Source organism: Glossina fuscipes, unplaced genomic scaffold, assembly GCF_014805625.2.
Source record: "Glossina fuscipes isolate IAEA_lab_2018 unplaced genomic scaffold, Yale_Gfus_2 231, whole genome shotgun sequence".
NCBI classification, from domain to species: Eukaryota; Metazoa; Arthropoda; class Insecta; order Diptera; family Glossinidae; genus Glossina; species Glossina fuscipes.
Window position 1 is genome coordinate 421,531 of NW_023998574.1, and position 18,076 is coordinate 439,606.

An 18,076-nucleotide genomic window follows, 5' to 3' on the forward strand; every position below is an offset into this window, starting at 1 on the left:
AAGCCAATATGTAATAAAGAATGAAATAGTTTCACGATATATAAATAAATCATATTATTTTCGTTTTCCGAAATGATAGAGGGCAATATTTGGTCGAACTTGAACCGGCTGTAACCTAACTAATTATGTTTTTGTTTTGTTTTTGTATTTTACGGCATTTACTAGAGTAGTAAACAATTCCTCACACTAGTCATGAAGGCTGCCTGTTTATGTATGTTTTCAATCAAACGTCATCAGTCAATTGTTTTAAGCGAGCCTTCCGTATAGTAAGTGAAAATGAAATGTAAGAAAATAAATGCATAAATAAGTATTTTTTTGCCCTTTTCAGTCCTTTGGAAGTTTTATTTTTCACTTTTACACTTTTTAAACACTTGTACTAATGTTTATCAACATTGTTTATAAAATAAGATTTACTTTATGCACTACAGCACGTATGCTTCTTTGCTGTCAGCATAAAAACAATAGATTTTTAGATAAATGTTGAAATAACTTGTATTACAAAACACATAAATATACATATATTTCCCTTTGTTTTAATGTAAATAACAAAAGCAAAAACTACTACAAATACAATACAAACGAAACGAAATAATATACGTGTTGGTTGGGGTGTTTTGAGGAACACATTTTGGCACGTTTTGTAAATGCAGACAATGAATGCAGTGAAGAGAAGAAGAAGAAAAATATCACATAAAAGAAAGCAATAACGACAGCAGAACAACAACAACAGCAACCGAAAAAGACCACATTTTATACGAACAAAATGCCACCAACCGTTACATATATTACATAAATTTACGTTTAGCAAACGCTAACGCTAACGTAAGCAGTTTCACATTGCAGTGCAAGGACAATATTTGAAAATGATTTTCAAGTAAAATCCTTTTAACTGCCACCGCTCCACACGAGAGCAACGAAACAAAAATTGTGTAATCGAAGTGGTTTATAATGTTTAACCTGGTTCTTCCACCTTATAATTTGGTAAATAACTGAAATATTTTCTGCAATTTTTTAAGAGGCTTCTTGCACATAAACATGTAGTCATTACAAGTCTGTTTACCAGGAGTTTTTGCTTCGTTTTGTCTGCAGGAAATTCCGTTTGCAATAACGAAAGGAACGAAACGGATATCATTTTTTTCAACTTTTGTCTTTATATTCATATGCGGGGACAATTAAATATTAAAAATATTAAATAAATTTTTTCCAAAGAATTTTGTTACAGAGACCAACAATTAAATGAAACGAAAAATGCAATTCCGAAACCTTGCAAGAATTTAAAAATTATTTCGTTATGTCGTTTTTCGAGATCGGATTGTAGCACACATTAACAGCACTTTTCACTCTCCCAGCTTTTGTTAGAACAAATTGCAATAATCCTGTATCATCTTAGCAATAAATCGAATTATTGGAAAAACGATTCGGCAAAGTATAAAAAAACACAAGAATTCCGTATCGCATATAATTTAAATCAGAATTTCAGGCAAATTCACCGTATTTTGTGGATAATCCATTAATCCAAAATCGACATTGTGATATAGTACTCATGCAGTGAATGCTTTAAAGCTACAGTTCTAAACGTCAAATATCTACAATTTTCAGGCGATTGGGTCCGAAAAACGAAAAAATTACCAGTTTAGCAATAGTCATCCGATCGACTTGCATGACTTTACAGTTTTTGGAAAACTGCATTACTTTTAAAATAATTTTACTACACCTCGTCATTTCCCAAGGCCGGAAATGTTGATTGAGTAGCAAAATGATTTGGATTTTTGAGCATAACTAAACGCTTTGATTTTTCTTGTGTATTTCGTAAAACTCAAACTAACAATCATTTATTATGAACGTTGTCTTTATTACTAGAAATTCAATTCCTTATTGGATGCATGGCATGTACCTATTGGAAATTTTTATTGATCAGTTTACAACTTGATGTATTATTTCTATAAAACAGAGGTAATTTTTTCACATGCAAACCGATTAGTTATGCGCTATTATTTTTTCTGTGTATAAAAAAAATTTTATTGATTTAACAAAATATATATTTAAAAAAAACTTATTTAAATCAAAGACCCATTTATAGCTGTAAACCATTCATGGAGTATAAATTTTGTATATCCGTCACGGAAATATAAAAGCATGCTAATCTTTTGTGGCGTTTATAACGTTGTTGTATAGGCAAACGAATATTCCAAAAAATTTATATATTTCGATTCAAAAGATTTTGGAAAATTTTCTTCGGTCAGTCCATGTTTCGTTATCATACTCGAAACCTGAAAAAAGTTCAAATTGAACGTATTTCGTCCTTATGAAGTTTCATAGGCTAAATGTAACAATTAGGTGAATCGTTACCTTTTTGGCCTCGGGGTGAAGTACCCGATATTTTCAAGCCCATATCAAAAAACTTGGCTCTAGCGCAGCAGCAAATTCTGCTGCAATCTACATTATATCGCGTAAGCCTAACGAATAAGGGTTGTAACTATCAAGTCGGGTCCAATTCCCAACGGGTAGTCCTTATTTGACTTACGAGTAGCGTGTGGCTGAGCTACTGTGAATCATCAGAATCGGGAAAGACATACTTACTAACTGTACGCACGAGTTCCAGTCTATGTCCATACCTGACGCACTGTATCACTTTTTCGGACCATCATCAGGTGTAAACACGTACGTTTAGGAAATATTCACAGAGTGACGGGTCACATATTTGAAAAACAATATAAAGTTACACTATTCGATTTACGCTTATCTTGAATGGCATTGAATATGACCCCATGAAGTGTAAACCTTTAACTAAAGTTTTACCGAGCGTAAACTTTCTAGTATGACGGATGAGATAACCTTGTGTCTAACGGACGAAGTATATCTACATCCTTTGTAAGTAACTTAAGCCATAGGCACGACCCGCCAACAAAAAAATATAAAGAATTTTAAAATCATGTCATCAGTTATTTATCTTTAAGCGAAGCTAGAGGTCAAGCAAATTATTTTCCAATTGCTTTCAAAAGCGGCCCCAACTGGCTCGTCAGGGATGAAATTTGTGGATAAGAGATTATGTGCCATTTGATATAGTAAGCATTTAATCTATTATTTTCAAACTTCATCCTTGACGCCCCAATATATTACTTCCTTTCAAGGAATAAAACTATGAGAGCTTTAAACTTTTGATATCCATTGCGACATACGAAGCTTGCGGATATCCGTGAGTCTCGCTATATCTATACATTAGAAGTGTAAATATTCTATATTTCGCCATAATAAAAATCTAAAACGACCTTAACAAAAATTAAGGATTTGACACAAAAGTGTTTATATCTAAATAAATATAAAGAAAAATTATTGTCAAATTGCATTTGAACAGGCACAAGGATATATGACCGTTTATGGTACTTGAAACGACAGGTACAAGGTGGTACTAAGGTTTTCGTTTTTATTTTTTATCATTGGAAATTGCGCGTGTTTTAGTTGTTAGTTAAAATGAAATTTTACCTGCACAATGGTTTAAACATATAAAATTGAAAAATACGTTGAAACATAGCATAGAAAGCAAGACGAACACAGAGAATACTTATACCCTCTCTTATTGGTGCAACCAAAGGTTATGCTTCTCCCGAGCAGTTTATTATTGCTTGCTGACATTGTTTTAAATCTTGGTTACAAAATTTTAGGAAATCATTTAGGAAAATTTTTACAAAAGAAACTGGAAACGTGCTTGCCTGAAATCCGGAAGTTTTGCGGTTCCTTTTACCGTTCAAAATGAAATAATTTGAAAACTATTTAGCGTCCACTTACACATTTTCCCCATTTTTCTTTTCCATAAAGCAATAATTAAAATTAAACATTTTGTGCAAGCAATACTTAAGTGTTCCATCATTTCTTTAAGTACGATTTAATTTTGTTGTTTACGTAAACATGTTAAGCAATTGGTTTAAAATTGATTTTATAGGAAAATATTACAACTTTCGTATGAACTCAGATGTAAAAGAAAAATTGCAAAATCTTTTATATCTTTTCAAGAGAAAACCTAATAAATAAGAATTTCCCTTGAAGCAACTTTTAGGCGCAGAACTTGAATGTACTTATACGGGTGATATGCTTTGTAGATATTACTATAATAAAAATTTGCACCAAAATTGTGATCGTCGTCTATTATAGCTTTAGAGGGTGTTCAGTTAATTACGCATTCGCTAGTTTGCGCCCAATCGCGTTACGTGAATAAAGGAGATTCCCTGAGCGATGCAAGCATTACTTTTGTCGCAACAAGCAACCATTTTAAGCAACTGCATCCTTTTCTTATTTAAACCTTTTTTTCTTTTTTTTTTTTTGAGTAACTGTTAGAGTTTTCTTCTACACATACAAAGAAAGGAAAGGGAATATCGTTACCGATAACGTTGGACTTAAGAGATCAATTAAATTCTCATGTTCCGCAGAACTGCGATACAAACCAACGGATGAATGACTTTTTTTCGAGTTTCTGAAATGTACTTTTAGTTTGGATACACTAAATTATAAATTTAATAGAAATTGATTCAAAAGTAATTTAACTGAATCTTGGAATATAACGGACGGTTGACGTTGAGTTTTCAAGGAACTGTGATAAAAAGTCGCACTTAATTTCAATCTGTTCTCATAAGCCTTTCTACCGTTTTCAGTAATGCATGCGCTTTTTGTGTACAAAAATTAGTACACGAAGAAAGAAAAAAAATGAATACAATAAACAATGCAATTTAATAGACACAACGAAAATTTAAAAAACAATCAAAAAACGTACGCATTCATTTTGTTTCTTAATGAAGATAAACAAATCCTTAAAAGAAAACATAATTAAGAGCAAAATGTGCGTGTTTATTTGCTTGCACACACATACACATATGGATGTATGGATACATGCATTGAAGTTTGCTTACGATAATATTAATATATTTGTAAACAATCTTAAATAGTTAAATATTTTTATTAGGCTACCTACCTATGGTTTAATATTTTTAGCTCGTTTAGTTCACTGAACTTTTAAGGAATGGATTTGTTTATTACATTTCTATTACCACGAACAACTACATTCATATACATACAGTATACATAAAATATATGTATATTACATAAGACATATGAGTGAATAAAAACAACGGGTAGCTTTCTTTACTTTATAGTGTGTATAGGAAATTGAAAATTGTATTGGTTTTAAGGCAAATGTTTGCCGCCTCAAGTCATTTCTTGTAAACGAAATTTTACAGAAGCAAGGCAATGCAATAGCCTGAGTTTATCTGGCGGGCGTATGAGCAACTTCGGAATGAAGAAATATTACTTAAGGTTATGATAAGTTTGCGCTGGTTTACGCAACAACATAAAGAATTTGAAGTTTCGTCGATCGATTCAGAATTATTTTCTAATTCGATTTGAGACTGGCTACCCGTTCGTCAGCTTATTGCCGTATTGAACCTCTTCCCTTCTAATCTTTCCTATAAAAAATTAGCTTTCATATGACAACATATTCTAGTTCTTAATATTTTATGACAGAAATTGGTCTAGATTACCGATTTGACACATACATTTACTGTGGTTGACCACACGGCTGCATCTTTGCGGTTGTTTTCCCAACCAGGGGTTTTCTTAAGAAGTAACGTTGAGTTGCCATTATGGCAGCTACTTCTAATTTACGGCATTTTATGGCGAAAATAGACAAAGAATCAATTCATTGACAAAAAAAAAAAGTTAGCTTTACGCAATTCCTGCCAACTGCTGTTGTGAAACCTAAAGATTTATATCCTAACGATTGTTACTTCGATTTTTCTTTATAGGAGTCTTTCGTTTTCTGCTTTCACATGGATCTTCTCTTAAGAACCAACAACCTGATTTGATCATAATCTTTGTAAAGTCATACAAAAGAAAAGACGTACCCGCTTATACAACCGAATGTGTGTGTGACGAATCCACAAGCCAACCTAAAGGTTTTTACAAAAAATGTGTATATAGATATTTCAGGCGAGAAAACCGAGTCTCAATTTCCTTCCACATCTATCAAAATGCACCGTTTGGCTCCTTCTGCTTGTAACGCTGAGCCTTCGAAAAATCTACATATGTTTGCTTAAAGCATTCTGTTACGATATTTTTGGGATTCATCCTATAACTGCTCAAGGAAGTAGCATAACAAACTGGATGAGTTCATCTACTTTGTATCACACGTAACGTTTAGAGGCAAATGTGGAAGTTGTTCGCATTGAATCGAGTAAAAGTATATATGCTATAATTTAGATTAAAACACTGCATTAAAAAGGGTTATGTACAAGTTTTTAAAATTTTTGTTTTTTTTGCAGACGTTGCATTTTATATGTACCTAATGCATTTATGTGTTGTAAAGGAATAGTCCATTTAATAACATAATTTAGTTTCTTCTCTTTATTCAAAAATGTTGCTTACGAAAAAGAACAACAAATCAATAAATCCTGTTTTTTCTTTCCTCTTCACATGCGGACATAATAAGCAACTGCATAAGTGTATGCACGTGTAAATGCGTAATCATACGGTAAAGTATATTAACAGCGAACGTGAGTTATTGGTAACCCTTGACCAATGCTTCGTTATTTACTCAAAAGTTTTCTGACACAAATTGCTATAAGAATTCATTCTATTTTGGGCATGTTTTACAGTGCAACCATCTATTTTTATAAAAAGATAACCAAGAATTTTATGTTCGGTTGCGTTCGAATCTTTTACATCCCTCTTCTTTGCCCTTAAAAATAAAAAACAAAAAAAAAAAATTTATCCTTGCTCCTATACATTATTACGTTAGCCTAGTCTATTTCTTTCACTTTTGTAGGCATGGTGTGCGAGATTCTCGCGGATATTTTTCCCGTTGTATCCGTCCTTGAATCGATTAGACCCATTTGCAATATCAAAATGCATGCAAGAACTTTTTATGTTTGAATTTAAGTTGATTTCTTAATTGGAAAGAAAGAATGTTTAGAAGAAGAATTTGACATTGATAAAGTATATATACACTTTGCTGGGCTTTGTCTGGATGTTGCAAACGTTTTGACAAAACGAATACATCCCTATCCTTCAGTGGTGGACATGACAAAAATCCAAGACCACTGACGACCAAACTTTTCGCAAAATACATCTACGCATGGACGATATTTTTGCTATACTTAGAACATAGACAGTAAAAAAAGGTCATTAAACTTTAATGCTTTTATGTACGGGAGTGCGTGCGTGGTGTATTTCAGCGCATGGATATTTATTCAATTTTACAAAACTGAAACCTACAGATAGTCAAATGTAGTAATACATAGTCGCCGTATAACGTTAAGGGTAAAAATCAATAAAATTTCTGCACATAAAGAACATAAGAAGTAAAATAAATCGCAAAGAAAGTATAACAACACACAGTCAGGTGCGGTTGGTCAGTTTCTATGCAATTTATTTAAAACAGAAAAGATCAAATCTTGACAAGCCTTAACGAAATGTATTTTCCTTCAAAATTTTTTCTAATTTTATAATATTGCGATTGCATAAATAATAATAGAACTTGTAACTACATTTGCAACGTTAGAATATTGATTGGCAACATTAATCAGTCAGCCGTGAGAACACAATATTTCACTTGCCCTTAATAACACAAATTAATCATTTTCCATCAAGCGAATAACTGTGATGAGGCATGTCCTACGATATATAAAACGTGTATAAATTATAAAGTAAAAGAAGCCTATTATTATACCGCCGGCGCAGGTATATGGGTAGGGGACGGGGGTTCATTTCAAACTTCTCCCGCTGTCCGCTTATTTTTTCTCCTGTTAACAGACAAGTTCAAACCACTTTTTATTAGTTTTATTAGAAAAGAACGTCTTGGCGGCTAGATTCATAGTTGCTCCTCACTTTCCGCGATATTAGGCAGGCTGGCAGTTAAAGTCCTAATGGATAAAGTAAGGAAAATTTTTTATGATACCTCCTTGCTCGTGAGGCGACATTATTTTTACCACTTAGTTTGTAGAAACCAGATAAAAAGATTGGTGCGTAGCGAATCGAAACAAAACAATGTTTTCAAAAGGTGTAATACTACAGACAAGTTTTAAATTAAAAAAAAAAGGCTTGTTACAAACAATTATAAATCTCACAAGGTGAAATTCGCTGTCGCAACGTGTAGATATGTTTTTGATTGTGGATTTAGTTATTAGCTCCAGTGGGACTGTTGATCCGTTAACGAATTTTCAGGGCGGTAAGCTTCTCTAGGCTCGCACATAAATTCGAAGTGAGGGCGCTAAGCCTTTTTTGATCGCCATTCGGCGTGGCTTTTTGTAAACTGGGAAATAGCGTGTTTATTCTTCCCGTGGTTTTTTGTAACTAACTAACTACCCTTAAGCATTACAAACGTTTTTACCAAGCTTTAATTTCCTTCGTTATTTACTGTAGCGAGTGGATAATTTCTGCGAGTTTTTATTTGAAACTATGTGCAGTAGTCAGAGATAATTTAAGAAAAAATATCGACATAGTAAACTCTTTACTTTAAACGTACAGTGAGTTAAGTTAGTTTGGAATTACAGCCTAATTCAGGTTTCTTCGAAATCAGCTAGGGGATAGGAAATTGAATGTGAATTAGAATTAGTCTTTAACCGATAAAATGAAGCCGACGTTTTCAGTTGGTGTACACTAAACTATAAGCATTGGCAATAATTTACAGTAAAGAAACTAAAGACATAAAAAGCATCTAAGGTTAAATAATCTGCATCCCGAGCACGCTATTTTGGAGGCTCCATTAAACAAAAAATTTTCGATCAAGATAAGATTTTCGATTGTTTTATCTAACTACATAGAGCGTCCACTTGCTTGCTGTTGTTTTGTTAAAGTGACGACAAACTCCATTTGTTTCAATTTGATTCGCAGAACAGAATCAGGCATGTACGCGCCAATTACCAGTTTTCTAGAGTACATTTTGAAACTTCAAGATTACAGATAACTGCTTATCAGGAGTATGGTTATTTAAAGAGGAAATTTTCTGGTCAACACAAGCTAGTTGTCAAAATTAATACATCATTTCTCCTGGTAGGCAATCCATTTGGTTTATATTGTAATTCAGTTGCGCTTGCTAAGGTACATGTTGCGATTTTTAGCATTTTAAAATTAAATTATTAGCTTAAACAGAGAACTAGAGAAATGTGCACAAATAATAAATGATAGGTGAATAAAAAAAAAACCGAAAAAATTATATTCGATTTGTACCAAATGCTTTAGGTATCACCACACACATCCCACAATTTTTGAGAAAATATAATGTTCGAATACACTCCTAACTCCGTGCTCGCACTTTTTCTTTCTCTCTCTCTGCCTCTGTCTGTAGCTGTTATACTTTTGCAAGCTTCCAAGGAAGTTTCTTTTTATATCCTATACGATTTGTGGCACATAGTATAATTTATTAAGAAATACTTAGGTCAACCTTATTCTGTTTTCCCGAATTTTCTTAGGATGAGAGGAAATTTAGTGAGATAATGAAATTCGAGAATTTTATTAAGTAGACGTTTAATTATTATTTATTTATTTTATTTATTTATTTATTTTGCTGGCAACTGCCCCCTGTGGGCATTTAAGGGTAAAGGAGACATAAATATAATAACAACAATTCATTCAGTAGACATTGTATTGATCAGAAAAACACCGCTATGCATCACATCATAAAATACAATAAATTCGTAATAGGGGTCGATCCTGCGGTTTAGTATTTGTCCTATTATTCAAACCGTTGGGTGAATGGACGAAAAAGGGAGCGCTACATGTCATCAATGTGGCGCTTTGTAATGTACAAAAGGATAAATCAAAACATAAAATAGTGCATAGAAAGTGTACGGTTAAGAGCAGATTTTAAAAGTTTCAATAAAATATTTTAATAATAAAAACAATTATTGCTGTTGGAATACGCATACGTAGAAATATTTTTGCGAAAATCAGCAAAAAAAACCCTGATCTTTATGAAAGTTCTAGGAAAAATGTCACAGTCGTGTCTGCTAATAAGTAATTTTCAAATTGCCTTATCAACAGCCCACTACATACTCTTCTTGCAAATGTTATTTTAAAGATAGTTCAAGAAACACGAAGGGAAAAAATGATAATTGTTGTTTTACCGTTTCCATTGTTCTTTTGTTTTTCCCAGGGCCATAAAAATGTCCTGCTATGTTGAAATATCCGTTCCTGTTATCTAATTTGTGAAGGATAGACAAGCACCTTTCTAGTTTACGCAATGACAGGGAAGACAAGGAGAAAATTTTAAACGAAGTCATAATTGAAACTCTCAATCCCTTACGAGAAGTAATGAGATTTTTTGAGTCTGGGAACGCTTTTAAATTGACATTAGAGTACAAACGAAAATTAGATCATAACTTTTGGAGATGCTTGGGGCAAAGCCTGAAAGGCAAGAAAAAATAGTTCTAGTTAGGACATTCAAAGCGCTGATTAAGCTACGAAAAATTTACAGAAAATTTAAGAGAGATCCACCTTTTATTACGCACGCTGATACAGGATAACATTCGGAGTCACTCTCCGCTTGTTCGTCTGCAAGAATTTTTGTGTCCGACCTACCAGAAGAAATGTGTGAGCCATTTTGATGAAATTTGGTACATAGACGCGTTTGGCGCAAGAACGGGGACGGTTGAAAATGAATTGAATCCGATCACTTTTAAAACGGCTCCTATTCGTTATTAATACTGAAGTAGTCTGTATTTGAAACTTTCGTTTTCCAAACTTTCCCGACAAAAATGGCTAAATATAAGGATCCTTAACTGATGAGAAAGTTTCAGATAGGGTGGGTCAATATTTTGGGCGTGCTCTCAAATAACCACCTCTACAAAAAGTAAGCCTTCATAATTGCACAAAACTTGGATTGCATAGCTTTATTTTTTTAGGCTACTTGCCGTATAAGGCTATTCATGATAGTTATATGGGAAAACAGCCGAATTTTCAACAGTTGAAATGTTTATACGGGGATATGTGTTGGAGTTTTGTCACGAAAGTAATTTAATAATTTTATTAAGCGAAGTAATGTAAGTTATTTAGTGGGCGATCTTGCTTAACAATGCTGTTTTCACTTGTTCCTTCCACATTTCTTTATAGCGTGAATAAGAGGAAACTATTGAGCTTGTTATCCAGAGTTAGAAGTTCTGTTTGAATTTAAATAAAGGGAACTTTAAAAATAATGAAATAAGTTCACGTCCACTCTTTGTTTTCGTCACTTTTACGGGGTACGATAGACATCGATGTATCGATATAAATATATTGTGAACCAAACATCTATGGGGAAAGTGAAAATTTGGCGTAGATAGTGCAATTTACTTAATATAGATTAAAAGTTTTCAACCCTGTTTTCCAATTAATGTTAATATCTTTTGGTGTAGGTTAATTTTTCAAAAGCTTTCACGCGCTTACCTCTTTTTGGTTTTGCCGACATTATACAGTTCAACATGTTTGAATGCAGCATAGGCAGCCATTATTTCGTTTTTTGTATTTTATGAGTGAGTTTTAAATTAATAAAATTTTTCAAGTAAATTCGTAGTAACACACAACAAAGCGATTCTTAGAGATATAACAAATAAACGTTTTACTTTATTTGCCAAACACGAAATCTATATGCGATAGACAAATGAAAGAAAAATTCATTATATATATACGCATACATATGTAAAATAAAGTGTAACTGTGAAATATTTTAGAAAATAAAAACAAAAATCGATATCGCATCTTGAAGTTGATATAATCCTTATGGAATAATTATGTGTATTGTTTTGGTATGAATTCCAATGGTAGTAAAAATGTTCCAATAGCTTTTCATATTTAGAGGCGTATAATAATGAAGAAGAAGCAAGCAATAAGCACAGATGCTAAGCAAAGGATGCTGCTTTGTGCTGCTACGCATGCTACTGCTATTATTAGTGGTACTAGTACTATTCCTTCTTGGTTTTAATGTAAACGAAAGTGCAATAGGAGCTTTTTTTTCCCGAACAAATGCAAACATAGATGTGTAATCCAATAACTGCACTAAGATACAGAAAATAATGATTTGGTTTTATTTAAAGATACGTAAGAACAAAATATTTCACAATTATTTTTGAAATTAATTTTCGTAATTTTTTATTTAAACTCACAAAGAAACAATCTTTTTTTTCTTTTAATAATCTATTTCAACAATAAAATAAGATTCGTTTTAGGTTTTGAAAGTTTTTTCCTTGGAATATCTATAATTTTTCTTTTTTTTAAAACTTATTTGTAAAATATTGTTAAATATGGTGGAAGAACTTTTTACTCTGTTTATCTTTCTTTTTGATTTTCTGAAAATTCACTGTTTTTATTTTAAATTTAATAAATAAAAAAAGAGGCAAAGCTTTCAAAATACGCGTTATGCGAAGTGTATGTTACTGTATTAAGCTTAAGACTGAACTGCTTTTGGGAAAATGGAAAACATTTTATATCGATCCAGCAAAATAATATTGTAACATAAAGAAGCATGCATCATATATAAAAATATACTCATACATACGCAAAGGTACTGCATTAAGGTGAATTGGAGAGTGTAATTGGAGAAGGAAAAACGTGTATATGCCCCAAACGAACACAAGCTAAACTAAAACTAAATACTAGAAAATGAAGATGTTACTGCTTGTTAAAAACGCCTAAGGTTATGTGAGATACACAGCCACACAGAGAGAAACAGCGAAGAATAAAAGATTTGCTCTCTTTATCTCTCTCTCTCACTCTCTCTCTCCATATTTGGAACTCCAAGCTTTAACAAAACTTATTCACCTCTATTCACCTAAAGTAAAGTTGAGGAGTAACATGCTTTTGTTTATGTATTATTACCGTTAAATTTTCTGTTGTTACCTACACAAGCAAATGATTTTGTAAAATGTGTTTTAATAAAACTGAATCATGCTTTAATGTTCGCTATAGGTGGACGGTTCAATAACCGTTACTATGTTAAAAAAGAGGAGGTTTAGCAAGCAACATGTTACTTTAAATATCAGCTGATTCGTAAGATATTGTTTAAAGATAAACAAATAGAGAGTTTTATGAACTTTTTTAGAAAATTTATGTGTCTTTTAGAGTAATGCGTTGTAAAAATTCTTTGTACAATCTTAGGTTTTCTTTTGAAGAAGCTTTCGTCGCAAATGCAATTACAGCTGATTAAATGGTGATTAGGCACACTTACTAATGGTTCAAAAAGAGTTCAAACTTAAACCTCTAATGAAACATTGCATAAATTAGGCAGCAAAATCGCAAAAACTCTTCGTTCAAGAATAACGTATGTTAAAAAAGCTTCAAAGGAAAAGCAGAAATTAAAATAAAACTCAAAACACTTTTTTCACACCAATGACTGCCATAGCATTACATGTTCTTTATATATCAACATTTATCGACGTCTTTGCAAACACATTTGTATGCTACAGACGAGGACCATGCACAGCAAGAATGGAGCAACTTTTACATAACAGCAAACGCGCAACGATGATAGTTTGTCATCTTTTTTGCTGGTGTGGTGTGGCGGCTAAAAATAATTTTCTATGCCTACACATACGGAAAGAGGCAACTAAAATGTAGTTTATATGTGCGTCTGCACATTTATTAAGTTCGCCTAGCCAATTAGAAAGACAACAACAAACAGCCTCTGCATTTGGAAAAACTAGCAAAAAATCTGTAGCGTATTTAGAATACGAAGCCACACGCATGATGGATTGTATAACATAGTAAGAAACTAAGTGACTGTGTCATTTAAGTATAAAGAACTTCTTTTTGCAGGAAAAGCATGGGATTTAGAACAAACCTTGAATACTCTTCATTTCAAATAGTTTCCAGATCGTGGGCCATAAATGAACTCTGCCGTAATAGTTTCATTGAAATTTTTTCCATTCGAATTATTAACGGAAACTAGATAAGCTTTAATGAAAGGAAATTTATTCTAGAATGCTGCTAGCTCTAAGAACATAAGGCGATTTAAAATGGCCAAGTTTGAAGCTTCAAAGGGACCAAAAAATTAAAAACCACACCATCTAACGTAACTGAAATTAAGAATAAGTTTAAAAGCTATGGAACTACCTAGAGAAGGCGTACGAGAAATACGACATCAACACATTTCCAAAAATCAGGACAACAAACATATTATCGAGAATTAAGAAAATTTATTTGCGAAGTACAATGGTCGGCTGTAAGATATCTAAATACATTAATCAAACTTATTTCATTTCAATTTAATCGTGTCAAATCGCTTTATTGAGCTCTTAATGGTCGACAGTATATTCCGTCTGTTAACAATATTAATCGTTTTCTTTTTTTATGTTGTAACGTGTACTTCCGGTCAAGTTAAATTGCTTTGATAGGACATTCCGACAAGCCCAGGACAGGGGTATACCACACAGCACATCTTTTCAAACTTCGCAGTGTTGCATTTCATTAATTGATGTTTTTAAAAGATGATATACGTTATGTAACTTACAAGGGATGCTGATTTTATATCAACTTAGAAAATGTAAATGCAAATACCAAACGAAACGTTTCGTGAAGTTGCGACTTTATTGTTTGTTGCCTACGCTTTGACATAAACTGTTTGTCGAAAAATACATAACTTGGAGAAATTTATCTTTATTGCAAAACATATTATTGCTTAACACAGGTTTTAAAAAATAAAAATACCTTGAAGTCCGAGAGGCGTGCGGTACAAAAAAGAAAAACATACTAAGGATGAAAATCTAGTAATATTCATATCCATACCATTTTGTTCGTATAATTTTAATATGAACGAAAAAAATTAACTCAAGTATAAAATAAATATGTAAGAAAGTTATATCCGGCGGGCCCGAATCTCGCATACTCACCACAACGCTTTTTGCATTCTCCTCTCCAAGATCATTTATTTGATATCCATCTCGCTTGTATTATTAAGAAAAATTTAATCTACCAGATCATCGCGGCGTCTAGCAAATTCATCTCTTTAGGCAGACAACATAACTTCATTTGAGGAATGTACAAAATAGTTTTAAACATTTTGCCCTGTTTGCCTTAGGATAAATAAAATCTCAAGAAAGTGAAAAAAGAAAATTTAATCACTTGTAACCTTGTGTGGGCATGTCTGATTTTTTCCATTTTTGCATGTAAAGGGTAGACTGCTTCGCAAAGTAAATATGGAAAATTTCAACCTTCTAACTTTAATAAATTGCGAATAATGAGCAAAAACCCACAAATTTTTGTTAAAAAAAAAAACAAGTTGGGCTCAGTTTATGCTTCACTGCTCTGAGCAATTTCGCCCATTTTCAATACCAGTCTGCGTGCAATGTTTGTACCAAATTTGAAGTCGATATCTTCAGCGTTGCAATCAGAAGAATGCCAACAACAAAAACTACACAGACGGACAGGCACGGCGAAATCAATTCAGGATTTCACGCTGATCAAGAATATACATACTTTATCCGAGGTATCCGAAGCTTCCTTTTGGAAACTACATACATTATAAAAGAAAACCAATATATTTTTCCCTTCTTACAATGGTGGGAATGAAAACTCATTTTGTATCATCAATTTTCGTATCATTCAATACATTACTATATATTCTTTAGTTTCGTAATTCTTGCGGGTATTTTTAAAATCGCTTCGTAAGTACTATCGAACTCCACCTCAAAAACTTAACAAAAATACTTGCGCTGAGTCCTAGCTGAATATAAAAGGATTCTGCCCTTTAACAATTCCAGTGATAGCTGATGGCAGCGTGCCGACCATAAATATGGAAGAAAAATTAATACAGCTTATAAACCATTATAAATTATTTTCTTTTTCTTTTTCGTTACAATTAAGGCAGTGAATAACAAAACTGTAGTTGTACTCTAACGGAAAGGCCAACATTTTTTATTTCGTATTAATCATATTTTTTCAGAAAGCCTTCCCATCCATCCTCTACATCCCACATGTATTGCTATTGTTATATTTACGTTGCTATGATACAGGAACTGTTTTCAGTTTCATTTTCCCGGCTCTTTAGTTTACTATATTAGTGGGTTAAATGTACGGATGTGAAAACATTTTAACTCTTTTCGTTGGTGTGTTCGTTGGTAGACCCGCGACCGACTTAAGAAATAATTGTATAAATTCAAAAAGAGACTCGAGGAGTACTTTAATGAATGTCTTAATAGGTGAGTTAACGTTTATACATAAAAATGAAATGTGCACATAAATACGTAAATGTATACAGACGATGAGTACATTACAAGAAGGAGACTTAAATTTATCATAAAAGAAAAATCAGGTGTAATTATGAATGAAAGTTTTGGAGTTTAGCTGCAAAAGAAATGGCTGAAATGGAAAACAAAGATATCTTAGACAAAGTAATAGGTGAGACCTTTGCATAATTTATTAATAAATACGTCATCTCTAAGTATATGTTTATCTTTGAGAAAAGAAATAGGAAAATGCAAAATTCGATATGTGGATATGGAATATTGGGATGATAAATAAACCACATATACACACATAACGAATGTGAACACCGCAGAGATAAATTTTCAATGTTTCTGTAATTTTGATATCACGTTACGTGACTTTGGCTTTATTAAGTTTAGTGATTAATATAAGGGGGCCTTTCTGTCTGGTAAGCAATATTATTAGCATGAAATTTTGTTTCTGCACGTTTTTCTCAACTATTTGATAATCTGTCAGAAAAGTTCCGCAATTATGTTTACGGGTCTTGATGATTATAAAAGTATGTAAAATAAAGTAAAAGCTCTTTATTCACGGGGTATATGTTTCATAAATATGCCGCGAATACAGAAACCGTGAATGCGGAATGGTAATTTATATGGGATAGTAAAAAATGCAAAGCGGCTTTTACGACACAACGGACAACAGCAACATTTAACAATATGTATACATACTTTATTCACTGAGTAATAAAGGTTGCTTTCATTCTGTTTGTTTACATTCCCAAAGAGAGCGCGTTAATTTATATCCGCGAATATAGGAATTGGGTCGTATTTTTTTAACCCGCGAATAGTGAAAACGCGAATGAAGGAAGCACGATTAAGAAGCTTTTACTGTACTTTTAGTTTACTGAAAGTTTTTTGACTTTATGGGTATGTACTGTATCTCTAGGTATTAATAGGTTGGAGGGAAAGTTCTGTCGTATTTTAAAGAAAATATTTGAATTCATTCATAAAATTTTTTAATTTTTTATTTACAATAAAAACTACCTGCCTACTTAAAATACGGCAGAACTTTCCCTCAAATCTATTATTTGTATACTTTGTAATAAAATTGGATAGTAACAGTCCAGTTCTGTTTTGGCAACTCGCCGTACCTTTCTTTGAAATCTAACAAGTAAGTAGACATATAACGAATAAGGGAATTGTGTTCTTTTATACCCTCTGTATATGTCTCTTCTACAAACCCTTTTATTTAATACCCATATCGACGGGATGTTGAATAAAAAATTGATTCACCATGGCGTGCTGTCCACCACATTTTTTGTAGAATTAACATATTTTTAGGCAGATCTTCATTTGAGGAATGTACAAAACTGTTGAAAATATTCTATTTTATTTAACTTATGATTAATTAATAAATAAAATGGCAACACAGTGAAGAAACGAAAATGTGATCATTTATAACATTGCGTGGGCAAGGCCGGTTTCTTTAATTTTTGTATAGAATACAAGTGGAAAGTTTCATCCTTGTATCTGGTGGGATTTATGAGCAACGATTAAAAAACCAATTTTTTTTTATTTTCGAAAATCAAGTCGGAGTCACTGCAGTTGTGTCCTTTGACCGATTTGACCATACTTCGATGCCAACCTACGTGCAAGAACTTCCAATACTTCTGCGAAATTTGAAGCCCCTGGTTGCATTTTTGCGACCAAAAGAATATTTACTACAGAGATTACACTGGTAGATACGCACACAGACGGACAGACTGACTCTGGTCTCTGGAGTTTCCTTCTGGATGCTACAAACGTTTTAGCAGAATGAGTGTACCCCCCTTTTTTCGGTGATGGCTATAAGGATACCTGATAATAAAAAGTAGTTCCTCTAGTAGCTCAGCTTGCATAATATTTTTCTTATTTTT

The 18,076-nt window shown here is 32.7% G+C and overlaps 1 protein-coding gene across 3 annotated transcripts in view; it reads right to left on the bottom strand.

The window, feature by feature from the left end:
- LOC119642585 (microtubule-associated protein Jupiter-like) overlaps positions 1–18,076 on the bottom strand; it is a 153,817-nt gene that overhangs the window by 62,995 nt on the left and 72,746 nt on the right. For 2 of the 3 annotated variants that reach the window (XM_038041775.1, XM_038041773.1), the window contains exons 1-2: positions 12,123–12,162; positions 11,407–11,603 (exon numbers count right to left, since the gene is read on the bottom strand). The exons of the other annotated variant lie outside the window; for it this stretch is intronic. In XM_038041775.1, the coding sequence (XP_037897703.1) occupies positions 11,407–11,468 (62 nt within the window). In that variant the 5' untranslated portion in view covers positions 11,469–11,603; positions 12,123–12,162. Of the gene's footprint in view, positions 1–11,406; positions 11,604–12,122; positions 12,163–18,076 lie in introns of those variants that run through there. 3 annotated transcript variants of the gene reach the window in all.